This window comes from Bombina bombina, chromosome 6 (assembly GCF_027579735.1).
Source record: "Bombina bombina isolate aBomBom1 chromosome 6, aBomBom1.pri, whole genome shotgun sequence".
NCBI lineage: Eukaryota > Metazoa > Chordata > Amphibia > Anura > Bombinatoridae > Bombina > Bombina bombina.
This window is the reverse complement of record NC_069504.1, coordinates 466,770,746-466,796,200: the sequence shown is the minus strand read 5'-3', so window position 1 is coordinate 466,796,200 and position 25,455 is coordinate 466,770,746. Positions and strand designations below refer to the sequence as shown.

Genomic DNA, 25,455 nt, shown 5'->3' with positions numbered 1-25,455 from the left:
AATTAAAAAGGAACAGTATCACCTTGTAGTTGCAACGCTTCTCTGCTGTCTTCCAGTAGATTAACAATCATTCTTACAGATTAACACATTGTTTGATGCAGATGTTTTTTACTGGTCAAGTTGTCATTTGCCTTATTTGGAGAAGCCAATCCAAATTTGTGTCTACAGAAGCCAAGGCTTGCAACTGTCATTACATTAACAAAATATTGATTGTTTGGTTTAAGCAGAAATTATTTGATAAATCTTCAAATTAGATACATAATCTTGCAAGGTTAGACTTGTTGCTATGTGCTCTTTCCGTTTTTAGGGCCAGAACAATTTTTTTTTATAACTTTATTTATAGTAATAAGATCCATTACATTCACAACAGACCATACAAAAATGATACATATACTTTGTTATTTCCACAAAGCTAGATCTCATGCATGTTATGAAAGTTACAATAACCGGGTAGTAGTAATTTATTTGCACTGTTGCTTCATAGAGTCAAGAGTCTTTCTTTTGTAAGATAAATACAGTCCGGCGAACTAAGAGCAGGTCTTTATGCCTGTCAATGAATGGTTTGGATTCACTTTTCAAAATTTCTAGTAAAAAAAACATATTGTGACATTAGCAATCACCAGGAAAATAGTAGTTTCATTATGCTGTTACTTCAAGAGTTTTTCTTTTTAAGATAATTATAGTCCGGCAAAATAAGAGCAGGTCTATATGCTCGTCATTGAATGGTCAAGATAACATTTTTCAAAGATCTTTGAAATACAAACATTAAACACAAACATTATAAACACATATATTAACTTACCCAGAGTGCCTCCAGATCCCCCTCCACAGACCAGAGTCTAAAGGCAGGGAGGGGGGGGGGAAGAAGAGAGACGAGGGGAAGGGGATATCTAACCAGCAACTGACTCAAACATAGTCAGGATATAGTTAGTTATTGTGGTCAGAAAAACACCAATTGCCTTTAAGACTCTTATTTAAAATAAAAAGACTGTTTCTAAATGGGTGGATGACTCTATCTCTAACAGTGACTGGTAAATATAATAAATAAGCTTCCCATTTATTCATAAACCGTTTAATCCTCCTCTCTGGGTCACCTTTTGCATCTGCCTGTTCAATCAGCATCTGAGAATGAACTTTTCTAATAAGTTGTTGAAAAAGGGGGGGTTTATTACTTGCCCAACCTTTTAAAATGAGTTGTTTTGCCAGTACAAAGGCTATAGAAATAAAGGTATCATAACTAAGCTTCCTTTCTGTTGATATTAAAAAGGTAACATGCTGAAATGAAAGGGCATATCTGTGTTTTAATCAATTTGGTCAGCCAGTAGAAGATTTTCCCAAAACAAGTGAATCCAATCAGGTGCGTCATAACTACACTTCGTACAGATATTTTTAGCCCCGGGTACCCATTTAGAGCGATGACCAGGAGTTATATAGGCTTGTTGCAGAATTTTTAAGTGGTACTCTCTCAAGGTTGCTGAGATAGTTATTGTCTGTATCTTATTGAAGCTAGCATTAATGAGTTCCTCGTCTACCGTTAAGTTAGAGTAACCAGACCATTTTGATCATATCGGTTGCATAGCAGAGCCTTCATAATGTTGGAGTATGAGATTGTATGTATTGGTAATTTTGTAAGATCCTAACTTTGCTAGCATGCATAGCTTATCAATATTTGTTGGCTCTGTAGTGAGCAAGCCATCAGATTTCAACTTATTTATGTAATGTCTAAACTGGAAATATGCGAATCTATGATTGTTAGGGAGACCAAATACATTTTGCAATTCTTCAAATTTTTTGATTTCCAGTGTTAACGGGTAACTAATTGTTTGAGTGCAGTGAGATGTTTCTGCTGACACAATCGAAAGGTTTCCGTGGTGTAGACAGGTAAAAACTGCTAATTGCACTGGATTGGTAAATATCTACTCACAGATTGCTGCACTCCCCACAATCTGCAAACTTTGGCCCATGCCCTCAAAGGATCCCTGTATAATATATGATTCTGTATATGTATTGGTAATGAAGTTAAATCTGCGTGGGGGAGAAATGCTAGATGTATTGGATTAGTGAGGCAAGCCTTGAGAACAGGGACTGTGAAGTGGTTATTCCTGACTAGCCAGTTTCATGTTAGTTTTGTTAGTGTCGCCCAATTATACCACAAAATGTTTGGAAGGTGAAGCTCACCCTTACTTAATGGCATAGATAGATAAGTTTTCCCTATTCTATGTTTTTCCCCTTCCATATAAACTGTCACAAAGTGAATTGCAACGAATTGGTGTCTGCAAAGGATAAAGAAGTTTAGGCAGCGCGACCATCTTAAAAAGATTGACCCTACCTGAGAGGGAAATTGGTAACTTCGCTCAACCCAAGAGTAGAAGTTTAATATTCTTGATAGTGTCCTTAAAGTTAAGGTGGTATAGTTTATTGGGATTGACATGTATATGTATACCTAAATATTTAAATGAGCCATCCGTGATTTTAAGTCCCAAGTTTAGCAGTGTGGTGTTTTGTAGGTTCTGTAATCAGGTAACCTCAGATTTGTCAATATTGACTTTGTAACCCGAGAAGGTGACAAAATTATCAATAGCATTTAGGAGTTTGTTTAAGTTACTATTTGGGTTGCCTAGAAATAATAGCAGTTCAAACAATTTTAGTACCTTTGTAGTGCTAGATCAAACAATAATTGGGAAGAGGACACCCCTGTCTCGTACCCCTCTGCAATTCAAAGGAAGGGGAGAGCCTGCCATTAATTATCAGAGATGCCCTATATAGCCTTTGAAGAAATTCTGAAAAATAACCTGTAGTGCAAATGGTCCCACTCTTTCCTGTAAATGCCTTTTCAGCATCCAGTGCTAAAAGGCACGCTTCTTGTAAATTAGAAGGCTTGGGGGAATGAGTGTTGTACCAGTAATGTTATGTAATTGCTAGAGTTTTCCTAATATTAGTTACCCACGATCGGCCTTTGACAAATCCTGTTTGGTCAGAGTCTACAATGGAGGATAAAACCTGTGCTAACCTGTTTATACATGTGGATACTAACTAGCACCATGGGATACATAATGATGTTTATTAAGCTATGGAGACTCCACCTCCTTAGATATCTTTAGTTTTAGTAGTATTACTGTTTGTATATGTGTATGTATATATATATATATATATATATATATATATATATATACTGTGTATATATATATAGATAGATAGATAGATAGATAGATAGATAGATAGATAGATAGATAGATAGATAGATAAGAAGCACACCAGCTATACCAGGATTTAATTTGTAGTGAGTGCAGATGAAGGTAAATAAAAATTAATCTGGTGCAAGGAGGTTCCCAAGGTAAGGTGCTAGTTTGGGGGTTGCCCCTCCCTTTTGTTCTTTTCCTGTTTTTTTTTTTATATATATATATATATATATATATATATATATATAAATATATATTCCCATATTAAAAATGAGAATGTAGGATATCTGACCAGCTGTATATTCAACTGCTTGTCATTACTTTTACTATTTACCTATAATTATATAATGGGGGGGGACACACTAGTGATCCCTGTAGTTAGCTACAGACATACTGATAAAACATATCAGTATAGTTAGCTCAGGAGTTACCCCTAAGTAATTAAACCTAATGTCCATAAAGGATTCTTATGGCTTCCATTACCTTACCCATACATAATGGGTAAGACTTATCTATATGCTTGCTTCACTGCTGAATGGTTTCTTTCCCCCACTGTTAATGAGATTTTTTACTGTTGCTGCATCGTCAGCGGCCGAGACGATGCGGCACACAATTTTAGTTTTAATTATGGAAGTGAGGAGAGATTATTCTCTACATACTTACGGATATGTTGTGAAGTGAGCGTAGAGCTATCTATCCTGAAAAGTGGCGTGGCAAGATAGACCCAACACATCAGATAATTGGCTATTTTATATATCACTCACAAAGCCGACTTATTCTCTATTAGTCTCTTTAAAATTTAGTTAATTATTGAGGTAACCTGAGCTATCAAATTTTAAGCTATAAGCCGCGCTACTGGACTCATTAATAATCAGTCCCCTGACTCCCAGGTTTAACTTACCCCTTTGGTCTTATCTCTTTAAAAATGTGGCTTGGCTGTCATTGCCACTCATGCTATTTTCCCAAGCTACATCACTAATCTCATATAGGTTGACAATAGGTTCTACGATATAAGATGTTATTGGTGGTCTATCTTATAAGTTAAAATCTTGTTCATCAATCCTTTAAATATTTTGTCTCCCACTATCTGAACTGCAATATTCCTGTGGTCTCAAAAGGGCCGGAGTAACTTAATCTTTATTTCCTCTTATAAGTGATCTAATTGTCGATTGAAGTCCAAAAGTGGCTTTATCTTGTGATGGGAGATACATTAATGTATACTAATATATATGTCACAAAGTGAGGTTATGTATCATTTGCGTTATGTTTTCTAGCCATATATTGTGGCCTCACTGTTTAGTAATATTATGGTTGGACTGTACGTCTATGTACCTAGGTTGATCATACCATTGATTATTGTATTAAGTTTGTGACTTTGTCTTTGATCTAAGAAGGTAAAAAATGTCTGTACCTATGTTTCTTAAACTTTAATAAAAATATTTAAAGAAAAAAACAAACAAAAAAAACCTGTTCTAACCTATCTGCTAGTATTTTGGTTAGTAATTTATCATTTATCATCTTCATTCAGTAACAAGATTGGGCGATATAAGGATGTATTAGTGGGATCCCTATTCGGTTTAAGTAATAAAAAATATTTGCTTCTGAGAATCTACAATTAACCTGCGGGGTTCTTTCTAGATAAGCTGTGTATAGAGAGGAAAGGGTAGGCACTATTTCGTCACTTCAAAGTTTTCTGAGGGCAATCCGTCTGGGCCCGCTACCTTCCCCAGTTTGGCATTACGTATAGCCCTAGTAACCTCCTGCGTGTGCATGCTAGCGTTGATAAGTGATATTTGCTCGTCTGACAATGTGGGGAGCCGTATAGAGTTCCAGAAATGTTGTTTTACTTCCATGTTAACCCTCTGACTGGCATAGAGAAAAGTGTAGTAATTTACAAATTCTGACATCATTTCTTTGGTTTCTGAGGTTAGGGGAGATTGGGAATTAATGTCCATTATGTAGGATTTCCGACTGTATGCTTTGACTAAATTTGCCAGAAGTTTACCTGATTTATTACCGTGTCTAAAATAGCGTCCCTGTCCATGAATGTTACATTTATTGTCTTGCTGGGCTATTTCTGGTTTGTTTTATGTCATAATAATTGCGCCTAGATAGGGGTGTGGGATCGGAAAGATATTTGTTATATGCTTCTGTGAGGTTTGAAAGGAATTCGTTATCTACCCGTTTGAGGTTTTTATTATAATGTGCTGTGAAGGACGTTATACACCCCTTCATCACCGCCTTCGAGGCATGCTAGAACAGGTCTGGGTTTTTATTGTGTTGGACATTGTCTGATGAGTAATGCATCCAGGAGGTTTTAAGGTGTTGCCGAAAGTCTACGTTACCAGAAAGATAAGAAGGAAATCTCCACGTTTTTTTCTGGGGTCTTAATAGGTGATGGTTGTAGTATAAAGGTAATTGGGGCATGATCTGAGATCGTTACTTGGCCTATAGATTTATGATGGATTTGAGGTGTTAGTATGGAGGATGTTAGGAAGTAATCAATCCTTGACAGCATATTATGCGATTTGGATAGACAAGTGTAGTCTTTACTGAGTGGATTCTGCTCTCTCCACACAGCTACAAGATCTAGAGTGTCCTTAAAAGATTTAATTAATGTCACTTTTTCTTTGATATCTGGCCTGGGTTTTTTAGGGTGTTGGCTATGGTAGGATCTCTAAACCTGTCCAGTGGCAGTGTCTGAGTCAGATTAAAGTCTCCCCCCATAATTATAGGAGCATCATATGTTGTCATTTTTGCTAGCAGGGTCGTCCAAAATTGGAGCCATGAACATTGCAGACCATATAAGTAAGGGAACTGACATGTAAGAGAGCTAAAATATATCTGCCCTTCTTGTCGACTTTGACACGTGAGAAGGATATCGAAAGGCCCTTTCTTATCAAAATGGCTACCACCTTTTTCTACCCTCTGTATCAGAAAATAATATCTGTCCCACCCAACGAGTTTTTAATTTTTCATGTTCCTCTGCAAATTACTTAGTTTCCTGAAGAAGCGCTGTATCTATGTGTAGTGTTTTTAACTGTTGTAAAATCATGCCTCTCTTTGCAGGTGACATAATGCCCAGTACATTCCACAAAGTTACTTTAAGATGTATAGCCATACAATAACAAAATCAGTGTGAAAAGTTGCATGATGTAAACATAGACAAGCACAAGGTTGTTAAATAGGGATGTTGAGAGGTGTGAACCATTTGAGTTATCTAGAAAATAGATTCAGGTTGGGACATAGATACCCTCTACTCCTATAAGTATCTGGTTACTTAAACTAAGTATCACTGAGAACAGAATGTTGAAAGGAGTGTATAACCCATCGCGTCTAACACTAATGAGTTTGAGAGGTAAATGGGGTAGGTGATGAGACTCACTTTTAGGTGACACAAAAAAGGGATATGTTCCCAGTATTTATGGTCTGTGGAGGGCAAAGATGCAGGCATCCGGGCTTCAACCTGGTAGAAATTAGAGGAAAAAACTGTATTTTGAAATAGGTACAACATCGTCCACCACAGCACAACAACACAAGCAGCATGAGATAACAACTTCTGAATGAAACCAGCAATTTTCAACATGACATTGAAGACCTCATATATAAATGGGTTTAAGTAATAGTTTTGATGGAAGAGGTGCAATTGTGAGTTATTCCCAGAAAGCGTAGGCAATAGCTGCATGGGACCAACCATATGTGATTGGGAACCAAGAGTCATCAAGGTATTGTGCGATTCATATAAACGCACTGAAGGACTATGGGAGACATGCCTTTCTTGATAGCATAAAGTTAATAAAACAATGGGGGAGAAAACCTGTACCATCCCATATAGAGATAGCGGTGTGAAAAACTTAAGTAGTGCAAAGTATGTTCCCTGTGCAGTCTGTGTGGCACATCTAGGTTATGAGTATTGAACGTGTAGTTAAGGCCTAACAGGATGCTGAGATAATAAAACAGTAAAGTGCATATAAAATTGTGTGGACCCTCTAATGTAAAGAGTATCAGAAGAAATTAAATTAACACCTGTAAAAAAGGCCTAGCATACATTGTATAACAATACATAGGCTAAAAAATGTGTTACAGATACTCAGCAATGTAGCCTCAGCCATTATCCTGCCTTCTTTCTGAGACCAGATAGGCCTGTACTTCTGCAGGCGAATAGAAGATCTTGAGTTCCGAGGTTGTCTGGAGCCTCAATTTGGCGGGGTACAAGAGGGCAAGCTGCCAACCCTGTTCATATAGTTGGGAGCAAAGCGGTGAAAAGTCTTTGCGTCTTCTGGTTACCTCTACAGAGAAGTCCTGGAACAGCAGGACGTGATGGTCTTCATATTTGATCTCTTTTGCAGCTCTGTAAGCCCTTAATATAGCCAGCTTATCCTGGTAGTTCAGGCATTTGAAGATGACTGGACGAGGCCTCTCTTTTGAATTTTCAAGATGCCTATCAGGTCCCATGCGGTGTGACCTCTCTATATCTAATGGTAGGTACTCTGGTGACATCCCAAGCAACTTGGGAAGGGTAGAAGCTGCAAAGTTTAGTAATTCTTTATCTTTGACTGTTTCTGGCACTCCTACGATGCTTTTTTTGTTTCGCCTGCTACAATTCTCCAAATCCTCCACTTTATCCTGTAGGTATTGATTTTGTTTAAGGAGATTTTTTTATGGAGACCTCTGACTGATTCTTGCTGCCTGTCTTCTACTCCAGAAATTTGTTGTTCTGCAACTGTGAGGCGTGCGTAAAAGTATCTTACTTCACTAGTCAGGGTAACTACCCCAGCCTACAGAGAGTCCATTTTAGGCAAGAAGAAAGCTTTTAGTTTCTGCAGTAGAGAACTGTGATCTCCTGAAGAGCTGTTGCCATTTTTCCAGTTGAGAGGAGTTTGTGGCATGGATGTCAGCAGCATGCTTTAGCTTCTTATATTGTGTCCTAGATCTGTGGCTCATGGTGTCTTTCATAGACAGAGACAGCCTTTGAAAGTAGTTGTTAACTTTCATAGAGCAGAGGCAAGAATTTTTAAATATATTCTTCTTCAGATGATATAATATCTGCAGGCCACTAGATGGTGCTGTTAGCTCACTTAGCGCAGTAACACTTGCAAAAGTTGAATATGCAGTCACCCTGCTGTATCAGCAGGTTCAGAGCAATGTGTGAGTGTTCTGGATGGTATATAGCAACCTCTCCTTGCTCAGTACTTCTGTTATAGTTGAATCGACTAGGGCTAAGAGGCGTGGGGCCCAGTGTATAGTATTCCCTGCCTGTAGCTGTACTTAGAATGCCACGAGGGTAAGAGCCAGCAAATAAAGCATCTCCACCATACTCCCCCATATGCAGTCAGTTTATGATGACCAGTAACAAAGATCTAAGGAGTGAGTAATGCTTTGAAACGCGGGATGTCCTGTATAAATGCAGCTGATGTCAGCGTGTTAATGAAAGTTGTTATTTGGTTTATGAAACCACTACCTTAGCTCACTTTAGCAGTGCATTTTATCTTCTGTCCTCCACCTCTTACAAAAGCATAGGGTACTTGCTGTGAACCGCAGCGTTACTTAGGATGCAGTGTAGAGAGTCCTGAGGTGATGTGTGAGATCGTGTCTCAAGATGGTGGATGCTTGCCTCCAATTTTCAGCCCCACACAGACTTCACGGCCGGTGTCCGTGACAGTATCCCAGCATATGCCAGCAAGTTGTCCCCTCCTCTCCCTTCTAGAAGACCGCCAGGGATTGTAAGTCTCAGCCGAGACGCAGACTGCAGCAGGGATCTCTGGGGCCTCTGTCCAATATACCACTGCCGCGATCCTTCCATGCCGCGATCCTTCCATTTACCAGGACCGATCTAAATGTCCTGCGTGTGCTGAGTTCAGCTAGAGTATGCCGGCGGCAATGTCGTCTGCTTGTCTGTTAAGAAGGGATCACGGGGGTGACCGGTAAAGCAGCTTTAAATGTTTTTTCTGAGGAGAAATTGCGGAGCTCTGTTCTGCTGCTGCCTTCCAGTGGCCCCGCCCACCGGAATTCCCCAGAACATTTTTTACTTAAAGGGACATAATACTCATATGCTAAATCACTTGAAACTGATGCAGTATAACTGTAAAAATATCACCTGAGCATCTCTATGTAAAAAAAGAAGATATTTTACCTCACAATCTCCTCAGTTCAGCAGAGTAAGTTCTGTGCAAAAAGTTATACTCAGCTGCTGCCCAGCTGCAGGTAAAAAAAAATAAAAAAAATGAAGAAATGAACAGCAGCCAATCAGCATCAGCAGTGCTGAGGTCATGAACTCTTTTACTGTGATCTCATGAGATTTGACTTAACTCTCATGAGATTTCATTCTAAACTTCCTTACACTGAATAGGGAAATAACATGAGAGTGCACGAGGCTCATCCCTTCGGCTGTCCCGGGACAGACATACTGATATGCTGCTTAGAAATCCTTTACAATGGGATGTGGCTACTGAAGAACTTTTGAGGTAAAATATCTTTCTTTTTTACATAGAGATGTTCAGGTGATATTTTCTAGTCAGCTTTTTACAGCTATACTGCATCACTTTCATGTGTTTAAACATTTGGGTATTATGGCCCTTTAAACAAGAAAACTGGGTAAAATATATAATGAAATTATAATGAAAAGTTGCTTTATTATAAAAGTCTTTATAATGTATTAGAATATTGTTAAATAGGTGAAAGTGTGTAACAAATTACAACCAGTTTTACTTTTTTTGTGCTTCTGAGGAGAGAGAGCATAAATAGTTCCTGTGCTGTAAATAAGATAGGGGGATTTTCTGGTTAAAGGGACATGAAACCCAAACATTTTCTTTCATAATTCAGATAGAGAATAAAATGTTAAAAATGTTTCCACTTTACTTCTATTATTAAATTTACTTTGTTCTCTTGTTTTGATTTTCTTTGTTGAAAAGATATCTAGATAAGTAGTGTGCTCCTGTCTGGAGCACTACATGACAGGAAATAGTACTGCCGTCTAGTGCTCTTGCTAATCTATAACACTGTTATATAACTGCTGCCATGTAGTACTGCAGACACATGCACGCTCCTGAAATTAACTTCTTGCTTTTCAACAAAGGATAACAGGAAAACTAAGAAAATGTGATAATAGAAGTAAATTAGAAAGTTGTTTTAAAAAAGTATGTTCTATCTGAATCATGAAAGAAAAATGTAAGGTTTTTTTGTCCCTTTAAGGAGTCATTTCAGAAAAACCAAGATCCGGAAAAATAAAACTCAAAAGAAAAGTATTGCAGAGCACTATTTATAACTTAAAGGGACAGTCTACATCAGGATTTGTTATTGTTTAAAAAGATAGATAATCCCTGTATTACCCATCCCCTAGTTTTGCATAACCGCACTGTTATATAAATACACTTTTAACCTCCGTGATTACCTTGTATCTAAGCCTCTGCAGACTGCCCCCTTATTTCAGTTCTTTTGACAGACATCCATTTTAGCCAATCAGAGCTGGCTCACTGGAACTCCACATGCGTGAGCACAGTGTTATCTTTATGACACACATGAACTAACACCCTCTAGTGGTGAAAAACTGTCAAAATTACCTGAGAGAAGAGGCGGCCTTCAAGGGCTTATACATTTGCATATGAACTTCCTAAGTTTAGCTTTCAAATAAGAATACAAAGAGAACAAAGCAAAATTGCTGATAACAGTAAATTGGAAAATTACATGCTTTATCTGAATCGTGAAAGTTTATTTTGGACTAGACTGTCCCTTTAAATATAGCTTATTTAAAGCGTTATGTTAATATATTGTACCCACCCTTATATCGTGTATTTAATTGCTTAGTACTTTGCTTGCTGTACTACTTGCATTGCTTTATACTGCAAAACTAAAAGAGGGGATAATACAAATATATTGTAATGATACAAGTACAGTATATTGCTTCAATTCACATTTAGACAATGGTTTATTTATTTTTGACAAAGAATATTTTTAGTCAAATAATTGTACTATAGGTACTATGGCATGCGATAAATAACCTGCCATTACGAGCTCGAGGTAGCAATTAGCGCTCAGAAAATTAATTAGAGATCAGATCTCTGGTAAATTTGCTAAAAGTGCCCCAATTAGCCCCAAAATAAAGACTATACTTTTTTTAGTAACAAAAAAATTTAGCTTTATTTTTTAAAAAAAAAAATTGCAAAAATCAGTTATGAGCGTTTAAAGTTGGCGGGTGTGCAGCGTTAGAAAAAAACCAGCACTAAAATGGGAACTGTGTGCTCCCTGTAAATATAGCTGTATATGATTATATACATATATATTTGTGTAAATATGCGTATATACCCATATTACACATAGATGTACTGTATATGTATATATTCATATATATTTATATTTGCTGCCCATCGCTGCGTGATTTACCCCCTTCGCTGCGCTAGTTGTCATGCCGTGTCTTATGGCATGAGAACGAGGCTCCCATTGGAGCCTATGTAAGGAGGCTCTTGTGGCGCAAAGCTTCTGTGCAATGCGAACGTGAGGTCGCGTTCACATTGCACCTCATGCGATGGTATTACTAAGTTGAGCGCAAATATCGCTTTCTCTGACTCAACTTGTAATCTAGCCCTATATCTGTTAACCGATAAAACAAAAATATTAATTAATAGTTTCATGTTATATTCCAAATTCTTGGTGAATAGTGACCCCCTATGTGGATCCTATTGGTATTTTGATAATACAAATGAATGTAAATACCTTTAGAATGAATTTAAAATGAATCATACCTTAGTGAAACAGATTAATACTTTGTAAAGAATAGTGTAAAAAGTAGGTATTTGTTTGAATGGATCCCTGGGCATGGGCTAATCTGCAGTTTATGTCTAATTTCTATACAATGCTATGGATTTGATTCCTTGAGATGTCCTGGTCACTTGCTTTTGTTAACCAGACAATGAATTTTTAAATGAGAAATAAAAAAATAAAAAAAGACTTTTTGGTGCAAACCTAAAACACAATTAGCCGGCAAGCTAAGCAAAAGAGAAGTATAAGGAACAATAGCCGGATAAATTGTATAAATTGAATATGAAACATTTTTTGTTGTTGCTATAAATTGGGTTTTAGTCTGGCATTTTATTCTGATTATTTAGTTGTCCAAAGTCACCTAACAAGAAAATAGTAAAGCAGCAAATATCTGAAAGAGACATACAAGGATCAAAAGATGCCCTGATTCAAGACCTGGAAAGGAAGCTGAAATGCAAAGAAAACGTCCTGCATAACGGAAATCAGGTATGTTAAGGATTAGTTTTGTGCCTTGATGTATATGTAACACATCTGACTTAATGCTGTTTACACCAGAAAATAAGGGTCTATGCAACCTGCTAGATAGGACCATTTACTTATCCTTTATAGATATACTGGGGGTAGTTCCTGATGTGGGAATTGTGTAGGGGAGGCTTAGAGTAATGGGGTTGTAATGGGGGATATTGTTTAGGATAGTAGAGGAGAGGGGCTAGGGTCAGCTATTAGTATTATTGTTTACTGTGGAGATCATATGGTTATGGTTTATTGCAGTTGGTGGGAATTAGGTCAACCATCAACATAATTTGCGAAAATGATCATTTGTGGTGGGGAGGTTACAGTAATATTTAGTTGTGACAGGGGATTCAGATCAGTGAGATTAAGGACATTTATGATGGGTGCACCAGGACAGTGTGTTTATAGATCACTAAAGTGGATAGGTCATTGAAAGCGTTAATTTTGGTGAGTGGGTTTATTGACAAAGTAGTTAGGCCAACTTGTAACTGGGAAGGTCATGGTTAGGTTTAAAGGGACACTGAACCCAATTTTTTTCTTTTGTGATTCATATAGAGCATGACATTTTAAGCAACTTTCTAATTTACTCCTATTATCAAATGTTCTTTATTCTCTTGGTATCTTTATTTGAAATGCAAGAATGTAAGTTTAGATGCCGGCCCATTTTTGGTAAACAAGCTAGGTTGTCCTTGCTGATTGGTGGATAAATTTATCCACCAATCAAAAACTGCTGTCTAGCGTTCTGAACCAAGAAAAAAGCTTAGATGCCTTCTTTTTTATATAAAGATAGCAAGAGAACGAAGAAACATTGATAATAGGAGTAAATTAGAAAGTTGCTTAAAATTGCATGCTCTATCTGAATCACAAAATATTTTTTTGGGGTTCAGTGTCCCTTTATTTACAGTGTGTGGTGGGGGCAACTCAGTGAGAATGTAAATTTGTTTTTGATACAGTGCAATGGTGTCTCACATAATAGTACTTGCCAAGTATAACGTTTATGTAAAATTGTACGCTCTCCTACTGAGAGTACTGAGAGAACTGCTACTATGGATAACAACAGTGCTGTTGTCTGCTGCTATTGATAACACCAGTGCTGCTGTCTGCTGCTATTGATAACAACAGTGCTGCTGGCTGCTGCTATTGATAACAACAGTGCTGCTGTCTGCTGCTATCGATAACACCAGTGCTGCTTTCTGCTGCTATGGATAACAACAGTGCTGCTGTCTACTGCTATTGATAACATCAGTGCTGCTGCCTGCTGCTATTGATAACAACAGTGCTGCTGTCTGCTGCTATGGATAACAACAGTGCTGCTGTCTGCTGCTATGGATAACAACAGTGCTGCTGTCTGCTGCTATTGATAACACCAGTGCTGCTGTCTGCTGCTATGGATAACAACAGTGCTGCTGTCTGCTGCTATTGATAACAACAGTGCTGCTGCCTGCTGCTATTGATAACAACAGTGCTGCTGTCTGCTGCTATGGATAACAACAGTGTTGTTGTCTGCTGCTATTGATAACAACAGTGCTGCTGTCTGCTGCTATGGATAACAACAGTGCTGCTGTCTGCTGCTATGGATAACAACAGTGCTGCTGTCTGCTGCTTTGGATAACAACAGTGCTGCTGTCTGCTGCTTTGGATAACAACAGTGCTGCTGTCTGTTGCAATTGATAACAACAGTGCTGCTGTCTGCTGCTATTGATAATAAAAGTGCTGCTGTCTGCTGTTATTCTGGCTCTGTCTTGCATTGGATCTAGGCTTTAAGGAACAGCCCACTTTTTTTTCTTTTCTTTTTTTAAAAAAAAGATAGATAACGCCTTTACTAGTAATTCCCCAGTTTTGCATAACCATTATTGTTATATTAGTATACTTTATAACCTCTAAGCCTCTGCAGGCCGCCCTTATCTAAGTGCTTTCAATTAGCATTTTAAATCTTGCACAGTATCCAGATAATGCTAGTTCATGTGTGCCATATAGATAACATTGTGCTCACTCCAGTAAAGAATAATAATGGTTATACAAGAACCAGCATTAATTGGCTAACATGCACTATTTTCAAAATCACAGAGATAAGGGGCAACTTTCGTGATGTAGATAGGGCATGCAATTTTATACAACTTTCCAATTTACTTGTATCATCAAATTTGATTTGTTGGTATTATTTGTTGAAAACTAAACCTAGGTTGGCTCATATGCTAAGTTCTAAGCATTTGAAGGGCACCTCTTATCTCAGTGCATGTTGACAGGTTTTCACAACTAGACAGCACTACTTCATGTGTGCCATATAGATAACATTGTGCTCACTCCTGTGGAGTTATTTATGAGTCGGCACTGATTGGCTAAATTGCAAGTCTGACAAAAGAACGGAAATAAGGGGGCAGTCTGCAGAGGCTTAGGTAAAAGGTAATCACAGAGGTAAAAAGTGTAATAATATAATCGTGTTGGTTATGCAAAACTGGGGAAATGATAATAAAGGGATATAGACTGTCCCTTTAAGTTATAGAACCACCAATGAAAAAATCATGCTCAGATTTAGGTATTTAGTTAAATATTTTTAATGATTTGTGGTGAAAACTACTGCATGAAAGCTATGCTACTGCTTTATTATACTGATATGTTGTCATCCCATTATACAGCGGTTAACTTATGAAGAAAGGATGGCTCGTAGGCTTCTGGGACCTCAGAATGCTTCATCAGTATTTGAAGAACAAACAGAATGCCATAGTGATTCTAAGGTATTTTATAGAAAATACAAAATTCAATGCACTGATGTAACAATTAAAATAAAAACTGTTGGTATATTTTATTTTATTCTGAGAAAGATTAATCTAACAATTTACTTTGAATTTAAATATTTTTTTTTCTTAACTCATTTACACCTAGATTACAAGTTTTGCGCTATAGAGGGTGCAAAACGAACGCAATAAAAGTTGTGTTATTTCATCCTCAATAGCGCTGCCATTACAAGTTTTTAAAAAGCTGCCTTGTGATGAGCTCCATACCGCACAAAATCCAATCACTGAGAATACGTCTCGTGCACGCTTTCCCCATAGACATCAATGGGGAGAGCGTGTTAGAAAAAAATCTGAAGTGCGGAATGACGATCCCCATATCGCAACCCCATTGATGTCTATGGGGAAAAAAAAGTTATGTTTAAACCTAACACCCTAACATAAACCCCATGTCTAAACACCCCTAATATGCTGCCCCCGACATCGCCGACACCTGCATAAATTTATTAACCCCTAATCTGCCGTTCCCGACATTGCCTCCACCGAAATAAACTTATTAACTCCTAATCTGCCGCTCCCGATATCACGCCACTATAATAAAGTTATTAACCCCTATTCCCCCGCACTCCAACATCACCCACACTATAATAAAGATATTAACCCCTATTCTGCCGCTCGCCGACATCGCCGCCACTCAGTGGTGTATTTAGGTTTTGTGCTGCCCTAGGCAGCACAAAGAGGGGTGTGTATTATGATTTTTTTTAAATGATTTTTTTTATTTGACATGACATTTCCAAAGTAAATAAGATGAGAGAAGGAAGGAAGAGGAGGGAGGGAGAAAGAGTGGGGGTGACCAGAGCACTAATTAGATAGGTTAACTCCTTGGGTGCCAGGGGACACTGTTATTACTACAATTGGTTAAAGATGTGTGCCCTACAGATCACTTTATTGATGGCTAATTTTGTATTTAAACATAGCATATTAGCTTCGGGGTACAATGTTGAGGTGGCAGATATCCACCTTGTATTTTTTCTTTTCTAGTAGTTGACTTGGAGGACCTGATGACCGGATGTTAAAGGCAAATAGCTCTAAGTAAATTGGCTCATGAAATGCACTACTAAATAAATAATTTCCCCTTTTGTTTTTATTTTAATTCAGCCCTGTAATTACTTCTATTAAGGTACAAGAAGTAGAATAACAGGAAAAGGAAGTAATAAATGGGACTAAAAAAAAAGAGATAAGAAAGAACGATTATAAAAAATATGGAATTTTCTAAAGGGTAATTTTTTATTATTTATTGCAAGAAACCCCATAAAGCGAGAATGAACCCTGCCCTTACACCTACCTGCAGCACAAACAGCTCTGGGTTCTAAGCTAGCATTAGCAGCAGCTGCATATGAATGGTGTCTGAGGTTATTGAGCAGGAAGCTACCGGGTCCTTAGTCTCCATGTGCAGCTGTAGGAGCCGGCCACTGCGACGGGCAATTAAAGCAACCACCCAGCATACAAATGGCATCAACTTGGAGAAGCACTTGCTGCTCATTTTACCTGGAAGGATGGGGACCGGTCCCCCTGGGGCTCCTGTGGGAAGATGTGGGTAAGAGGCGCAGGTGTAGTAGAGGCTGGTAATTCTATAGTCTGTGGGCTGTGCACCACTCTTGCAGATGCATCCACGTACCTTGTTCTTGGCACTGGCTGCAGGAGAACAGCATAAGGGGGGCTGTGTGGCAGTACCATGCAGTATTCTTGCAGTTTCCAGCCTATATAGGATTCAGCTGCCCCTAAAATTTGAAGCTGGATCCTTTCAAGACCAAGTCATCTTGGTCTCATTCTAGGACACGTATCTTTTGCGTCTAAACCAGGATATCTTGGTCTCATTTTAAGGCGCCGGTAGTGCCCAGATTGTTAAGCTCTAATGTAGTTTATGTTAAAAAGTGCCACCCCCAAAATCTGCCGCATTAGGCACCGGCATTGTTGGCCTAGGCCATAATATGCCCCTTCCATAAACTAAAAAGTTATTAACCCCTAAACCTCTGGCCTCCCATATCACTGCAAATAAATAAACCTAACCCCTAAACCGACAGCCCCCCGCATCGCAAAAAATAGATTAAACTATTAACCCATAAACAGCCCCCTAACTTTAAATTAAAATTAGAATATCCCTATCTTAAAATAAATAAAAACTTACCAGGGAAATTAAAAAAACTTAAGTTTAAACTATAAATTAAACTAACATTACTATTATAGTAAAATTAAAATAACTATCAATTAAATAAATGAAATTACACATTAAAAAAAACTAACACTACTAAAAAAATTAAATCTACAAATCTTACAAAAAATAAAAAATACTAAATTACTAAAAATAAAAAACACTAAATTACAAAAAAATAACAAACACTAAATTACGAAAAATAACAAACGAAATTATCCAAAATAAAAACAATTACATCTAATCTAAAAATAAAAAAGCCCCCCCAAAATAAAAAAAACCCTAGCCTACAATAAACTACCAATACCCCTTAAAAGGGCCTTTTGTAGGGCATTGCCCTAAAGAAATCAGCTCTTTTGCCAGAAAAAAAATACAAAGACCCCCCAACAGTAAAACCCACCACCCAACCAACCCCCCAAAATAAAAAAAACTAACTCTAACAAAAACCTACCCATTGCCCTGCCTTAAAAGGGCATTCAGCTCTTTTTCTTGCTTTGAAAAGGGCATTTAGCTCTTTTAAGAACACCCAAACCCTAATCTAAAAAAAAAAACACCCCAAAAAAGTAAAAAAAAAACCTAACACTAACCCCCTATGATCCACTTACAGTTTCTGAAGTCCGGACATCCAGGCGGCGAAAAGGCTTCATCCAGACGGCGAGGTCTTAATCTATCCAGGCGGCATCTTCTATCTTCATCCATTGGCTATTCAAATCAGCCAATAAAATTTCAGTAGCTCTCATCCTATTGGCTGATTTGAACAGCCAATAGGATTTAAGTAGCTCTTATCCTATTGGCTTATTTGAATTTCAAAAATCAAATCAGCCAATAGGAACGCAAGGGACGCCATTTTGAAAAGGCTCCCTTACATTGAAGATTGTGACCTTAATCACATCATGTTAGTCACATTTAGTACCTTTAGATACTTATAGCTGAAATACACTATATCACGTCCTTAGGCTACACCCCAATGAGGGTCGTGAATAACTAATTTTCTACTGTGAGAATTTCACATCAACACGGACTTAATACAAGCTGGCTTTTGATTGGCACACACACCACACGTCATATAGGAGTTGGCTAACACCATATGATTGGTCTAATGCGGTGATGTCAGAGAATGTGACACTGGGATTGGATATGGTATTCCACACGCCCCTTTATGGGTGTGTACTTGTCTATTATTGGTTAGAAGTAGTTTGAATAGGATGTCAGTTAGAAGGTGCTTTATGCCTGATGAAACAGCCAATGCTAAGGCTGAGAAACGCGTTGCATTATATTTTTTTAATCTTTTGTAACCACTGCTTGTCACTTGTTTTTATTTGTTTTTAATAAACAACTTGTTTTAATACAAGCATTGGTTCGGCACCTTATTGGGTAGCATAGCTACTGCTTCTGACATTCCATGGTTGGAGCACATCACTCATAGAGTGGGACAAGATATATCTGTATTGGTTCCTATCCGCCTGGCAAGGGTTAGCTGGTACACCCTAACTTTATTTAGAGGTGGCGATATCGGGGAGCGGCGGAATAGGGGTTATTATCTTTATTATAGTGTGGGCGATGTTGGGGTGCGGAGGAATAGGGGCAATAACTTTATTATAGTTGCAGAACTAGTCTAAATCACAAAGAGGATTAGGACTCAAAGATTGTACTTTTATAGCACTTCTAATACCCCATAAAGTGTTGGACATCAAACTGAACGAAAACTAACCAATAGGTTAGGTTCTAGAATTAAAACATAACTTTTATTAGTACAAATTTTTTTTTTTTTTTTTATAAAATCAAAGTGTAAGTGTGTGTGATTTAAAAACACATAGAAACTTGAATTTGCATTAGTATTATTCACAAGTAGCGTTGACGTAACTGAAAAGAGTGTAATTCAATTTACAAATATGTCTTAAAATAAGACAGTATTCATTCACTCTTCTATTGAGGCTTACAATAAGCTCTGACTTTCTATAAATATTGGTATGAAACACATATCCACACGTGCTGTGATTGTAAAAGCACTGTAATCCTGTAATTACCGTTACTATTATAAGTCTTTACAGGGATATTGTGATCACTTTGCCCTTGTGTATATAGGCCACTGAATAAATTCTAAATCCACAGCAAGTGATACACACATAAACTTGCTGTGGGAGATAATGACGTATGATTACTTCATTCCCTGATGGGACTTATAAATATTGGATTTAACGTGAATATTTGTATACTGAAGTATATGTATTATTATAACACAGGATCCATCAGTGTAAAGATGATCTCAATTTTTTTAAGTAGCTATATTATGTTTTTGCAAATAGGGCACCATTTGCCACTGTGTGATGTAATGCTGAAAGTGCTGCCCCTTTAAATCTAGTAGTATACTGTTGCACAACAATCTATAATAGTAGGACAATTCAGATTATTATAGCCTATGGTGAATAAATAATCTTGATTTTATTAAAGACAGGAGGCGAATATTTAGCATCAAATCTTTACTGAATCCAAACAGCAGCAAAGAAAACATACAGTGAAAAAAATAATAGCATAGTAACAGGACTCCACCAATCAGCACACAGCAGTCTAATAAACTGTAATGAACAAGTCCAGCACTTCCTCTTTTCTTTGATCATAAGACAGCGGAACCAATCATGAAGAGAACAAACTCCAAAATATCCATCCTAGACCAAAATGGAACAGCGATACCCAGGAACGGAGAAACAACAGATGACCTGGTCCGTAGATAAGGGAGAACATAAAATCCACTGAAAAGAGAAAAAACGCAAAGTAACAACAATCCCAGTAAAGGAAAATCAACAGCAATAACATCATTTAGATAAAAGTTCCACAGAACTAAATCTTATTAATATATATTGGGAGGGAAAAGAGGGGTGGGAAAATATTCGCCTCCTGTCTTTAATAAAATCAAGATTATTTATTCACCATAGGCTATAATAATCTGAATTTTATGGCAAGACAGGAGGCTTCATATTTTGCATTTTTAAAACACTTACATAAAAAATTTCAAAGCAAAATGAACAGTTTAAAAAAAAAAAAAAAAATTCAGAGTCGAAGCTCTGATGTCCCTCTTGAAAACCCTGGGGAAGGAGGGTTCTTTAAACCCCATTTTACCTCTGGGGAGGAGGTTCTATCACCCCTATGTGAAAAGCCCAGAGAAGGGGCTAACAGCCTTTGAGCTGGAGTTATGCCTCTATGTGAGACTGGGAAATATAGGCTCTTCCCAAACCAATTGTGAGGATACAAGAGACTCTGATATTGAGCTACAGAGTTTAGAACAAGTCTCATAGGAATTAAGGGATACCTCTGAAAAGGGCTTAAGGATGATTTAATACGTTGGCCATGGCTGATACAAACTTTCAAAGGCAAAAAACTACTTAGAAGAAGGAAGAGGATAGAGAAGAGAAATACACAAGGAAAATACATTTTCAAAGGAAGAATAAAACTAGGAAAGTAAAGTAAATAAAACCACAATGAGAAACCAGTGTCGGGCTGAGCAGCGGCTCGCATGACCGAGCTAGTCACTGGTCAGGCACGCGTCCGCATGGACTCTCAGCGCAGCACCGGAGGAGATAGACAAAATACATTAAAGAGATAGTATAGCGTAAACCAATCCAATATTCACCTTCGCCCCGGGAGAGGGGCGTGAGGGCTTCCAAAGCCGCTTGAGAGCGAAAGTGACATCGATACTAGGCTGAAAGAGACTGAAGTATGGGAGACAGTTCTGGAGTGTGTTGAGAGGGTTATGATCCACCTCAAAAGAAATGGGGCGACAGCTAAGGTAAAAAAAATGTAAGCAAAAAGACCTCTTCGGAAGAAGGAAAAGTTTAACAGGCTAAAATTTGAATTTCGAATAGCCTAAACGCAGGCTAAATAAAGTTATATTTAAATAGAGCCTTAATACATGCTTAAAATAGTTACAGAATATAACCTTAATAGATTAATTAATAGAGTCTTATTTTTATTATTATTATCAGATATTTAAATAGCGTCAACAGATACCGCCATGCAAATTAATACAGGCTTAATATAGCTAGATTTAAAATAGCCTAAAACAGGCTTAAAATATAGTTATATAGAAAAGCCTAAGAAGGGTTAATATATGTATTTGAAAAACCTAATATAGACTATTATATCATACAGCTTAAAGGGACACTGAACTAAAAAAAAAAAACAAAGTTTGAAAAATAGATAAAACTTTTAAAAATAAGACACTTAACAATGTCACATACATTGTAATAACTTACTGTTTGCCTGCAATTGATTCACAAAGTAATCCGGACTTCCAAACCCACTCTGTGGGTACCTGATCACCTAGCCCTATCTTGCATGAGAACCCAGGTACCAATATGGCGGACATTATCCGAGATGCACCTGCGCAAGCTTTTGACACGTCAGAGAATACATCACCTTGTGTTTCTCTGTATTGAAATTGCAGAGCGGGAGACGGAGCTGCGCTAATAAGGTGAGTTCTGTTCGGATATAGAATCTCCCTAGCATTAATGAGCAACTTATTATTGTGTGGCCATAAGAAAGAAATATTTTTTTTATAGCTCTGATCAGATTGTGCATGCGCGAGATGCCGACTAAACGTTTTAATTTGATTTATAAAAGCTGAATATTATTGGTTGAATATACGGATGATTGTACAGCCCATATTTGTGGGCTGTCTTAGCCTACATCATTAGAAAATGTTATCACAAAATGTTATATATATTAGAAGGATCGTTTGAAACTGTTAATAGGTGCAAATTATTTCTTTGAACATTATAACCCGATTTATATAATTGTTATATATGCCAAGAATAAAACTACAGTAATCCTTTAATGCAGGCCAAAATACTAAGAAACAAAATAACCTAATACAGGTTAAAATACTCATATTTAATAAACCTTAAAAGAACAGTCTAGTCAAAATTAAACTTTTATAATTTAGAAAGGGCATGACATTTTAAACAACTTTCCAATTGACTTTAGTCATTACATAAGCTTTGTTCCCTTGGTGTAATTTTTGAAAAGCTAAACCTAGGTAGGCTCAAACTGATTTCTAAACCGTTGAAAACCGCCTCTTGGCTCAGAGTATTTTGAAAGTTTTTTTCACAGTTAGACAGTACTAGTTCATGTGCGTAATATATATAACATTGTGCTCACTCCCATGGAGTTATTTAGGAGTCTGCACTGATTGGCTAAACTGCATGTCAGTCAAAAGCACTGAGATAAGGGGGCAGTCTGCAGAGGCCCAGATACAAGGTAATCACAGAGGTAAAACATATAGAAGGATGAAAGGCTGAGTTGACCTCACCAGGGATTGAACCTGCAACCCTTGGGTTGCTACAGAGCTCAGCCACAGTGCATTAGCATGCTGAGCTATCTGTCTATTAATATAACTGTTGGTTATGCAAAAAAAAAGGGAATGGTAATAAAGGGATTATCTATCTTTTTAAACAAACAAAAAATATTCTGGTGTAGGCTGTCCCTTTAATAAGAGTTCATTATATAATAAAGCCTAATATACTTATATTCAAAGTATCCTAATACAAGCTTATTATACAATGAAGCCCCAATTAGGCAGATCTACTATATTCAGGAAAACCTTATATACCGGCTTATATCTAATATAGCCATAATACTGGCTAAAATACTATATAAATATAGCCTAAAATATATAGCCTGAAAACAGGCCAAAGAACTTATAATATAGGCTCATATAGGCTAAAAAACAAAAATAAAGCCCTAATATAGGTTTATATATATAGCCTAATACAGGACAATCTCCTTATATTCAATAAAACTGAAGCAGCTGAATGTATATGTATGTATATATATATATATATATATATATATATATATTATGGAAAATTTGTATGGAATTTAAAACTGCGCTCTGATTGAGATGCATTAAGAGCAATTTAGACTGAATAGCCTGTGCAATACAAGCTTCCAAAATGAATCCGTATATATGTGAATAAAAAATTATGTGGCATTAACTTCTGGACGTATATTACTATTTAAGTGAAACAAGCTCCTATATACTCCAAACCAAGCCATAAGAGACAGAATACACACGTGTATATATACATAGGCTTACCAGAAGTCCCACTTTTACTGGGATTGTCCCGGTTTGGAGGCGCTGTCCCAGTGTCCCACCCGGTTGTTCATTCTGTCCCAGTAGGGTTGCCTCCTCCAGGTTTCAAATCATGTGTCCGGGTTTCAGACCGCCTGAAACCCGGACACATTATTCAAAATGACTGGACTGTGACTCTCCAGTATAGTTAGATGCTGGTACTTTGTTACATACAGCCCTGCTTAACTTAATGTTCGTGTCCTTCAAAGTTTACATTTAGTAATACAGGCTGAGTGAGCAGCGTAGGTTTTTTTTATTTTGTAGTACTACTTGGTTTATTTTTCTAAGAATTTAACAACCCCCCTGACCCCTGGTGACATCACCGATGATACACGTTTAGGGGAATCATATGGGTATGACTAGGAAGTACAGACAGGCAGGATTTTTGGCCTGGATCTTGCTTTACTTCATGCAGGATGGCATTTTGGCTGTAATCTTCCTGCATTATGGTATAGAGTAGCCTCTTAAACAGCTTTAGCAGGTACTTGTTTCTTTTTTACTTTCATTCAATGTTGTATTTATGCCTTATCAGTATTTGGCTCTGTTCCTTAGACACATAAAACACATATTACACTGCAGATATTAAATTGTGAAATTGATAATTATGAAAGTGATAATTATGCTTGATGTTTGGCATTATTTAGAATCTGAGATTTAGATTAATGATTTATTTGCCATTACAACGTAATGGTGCCTTTTTCACTAGGGGGTGGTGTTATGGTCTATTTAAACTGTGTGATTCACTTGTTTGACTGAGGAAGGGTAGAGTATCCACGAATCATTACACACATAAAAACTAATACTTTAAAAGGACCGTAATTGCCACGCCCCCTTGACCACGCTCCTGACCACACCCCCCTGGCACTGCACCAGGTGGTCCCAGTTTCACCTCTAAAAATTATGGTAAGCCTATATATACATACATATGTATACATAAAAACATGTACATGTATACACCTAGACGTGTATACATACACACACACATAAAAACATGTATAGGAACACATATACACATAAATATGTACATATACACACACGCACACATAAATATAGCTTCATATGCCTACATAAAAACGTGCATAGGTACATCTAGACACAAAGACCTGTATATATATATATATATATATATATATATACACACACACAAATATTCACCTACATACAGATTCCTGCAGGCTTTTAAAAGGTTAATACTGGATCTTTAGATCAGCATCTGAGTCTATAATACTTTATAGTTTATAACAAGAAATACTTTTTAATTCTGTCAGACCCAGAGGGCCATCAAACCTGGGTCTAACAAGTGAAAGGGCTTAGATTAAAACAGTCTAAAAATCCCCCATATGGAAGCTCTGGAAGGCAAGGAATAAAGGATTTCATATCATTAAGTAACAGAGGATTTTATATAAATAGATAGGTCACTCAGATGGGGCTGCTAGAAAAGGAGTGACATGGCCCTAAAATGACTATATATAATCTTAGACCATAAGGCTGACATCATACTAAGATAATACAACACACAAGGAAAAACCTATTAATTGTAGGCAAGCTAGAAAACAAATGTAGCAAATACAGACTTGTCTAAATTTAATATAATGTGCAGCAGAAAAAAGGGGGTCCTAAGCACGGCACCTGATGGAAAGAAGTTCTATGAAATAAGGAGGCCTGGCTACTGCCACACACACTCTGCACACTGTACTAAATAAAGCTTTGCAAGAACATATATAAGGCCTGGAAGCCGGCCTAATATACAAACATCATGCAGGCAAGCAGGCTGTAAACCTATTGCCTGTTCCAATATAAAACAATTACATATAGGATAAGAATATGAAACATAAAGGGATAAGAATATAAAGAACTTAGGAAAGAAACCATATATAATAGTTTTACAGAAAAGTCTTAAACAAGGTAAACAGAATAGAGACTAAAGAACCTAGGAAA

General features: G+C 37.3%; 1 protein-coding gene across 3 annotated transcripts in view; it reads left to right on the top strand.

Moving 5' to 3' along the window:
- Nucleotides 1-25,455, top strand: part of MYOT (myotilin) — a 206,454-nt gene that overhangs the window by 110,218 nt on the left and 70,781 nt on the right. For all 3 annotated transcript variants that reach the window (XM_053717252.1, XM_053717253.1, XM_053717254.1), the window contains 2 exons: nt 12,281-12,419; nt 15,083-15,181. In XM_053717252.1, the coding sequence (XP_053573227.1) occupies nt 12,281-12,419; nt 15,083-15,181 (238 nt within the window). The remainder of the gene's footprint in view (nt 1-12,280; nt 12,420-15,082; nt 15,182-25,455) is intronic.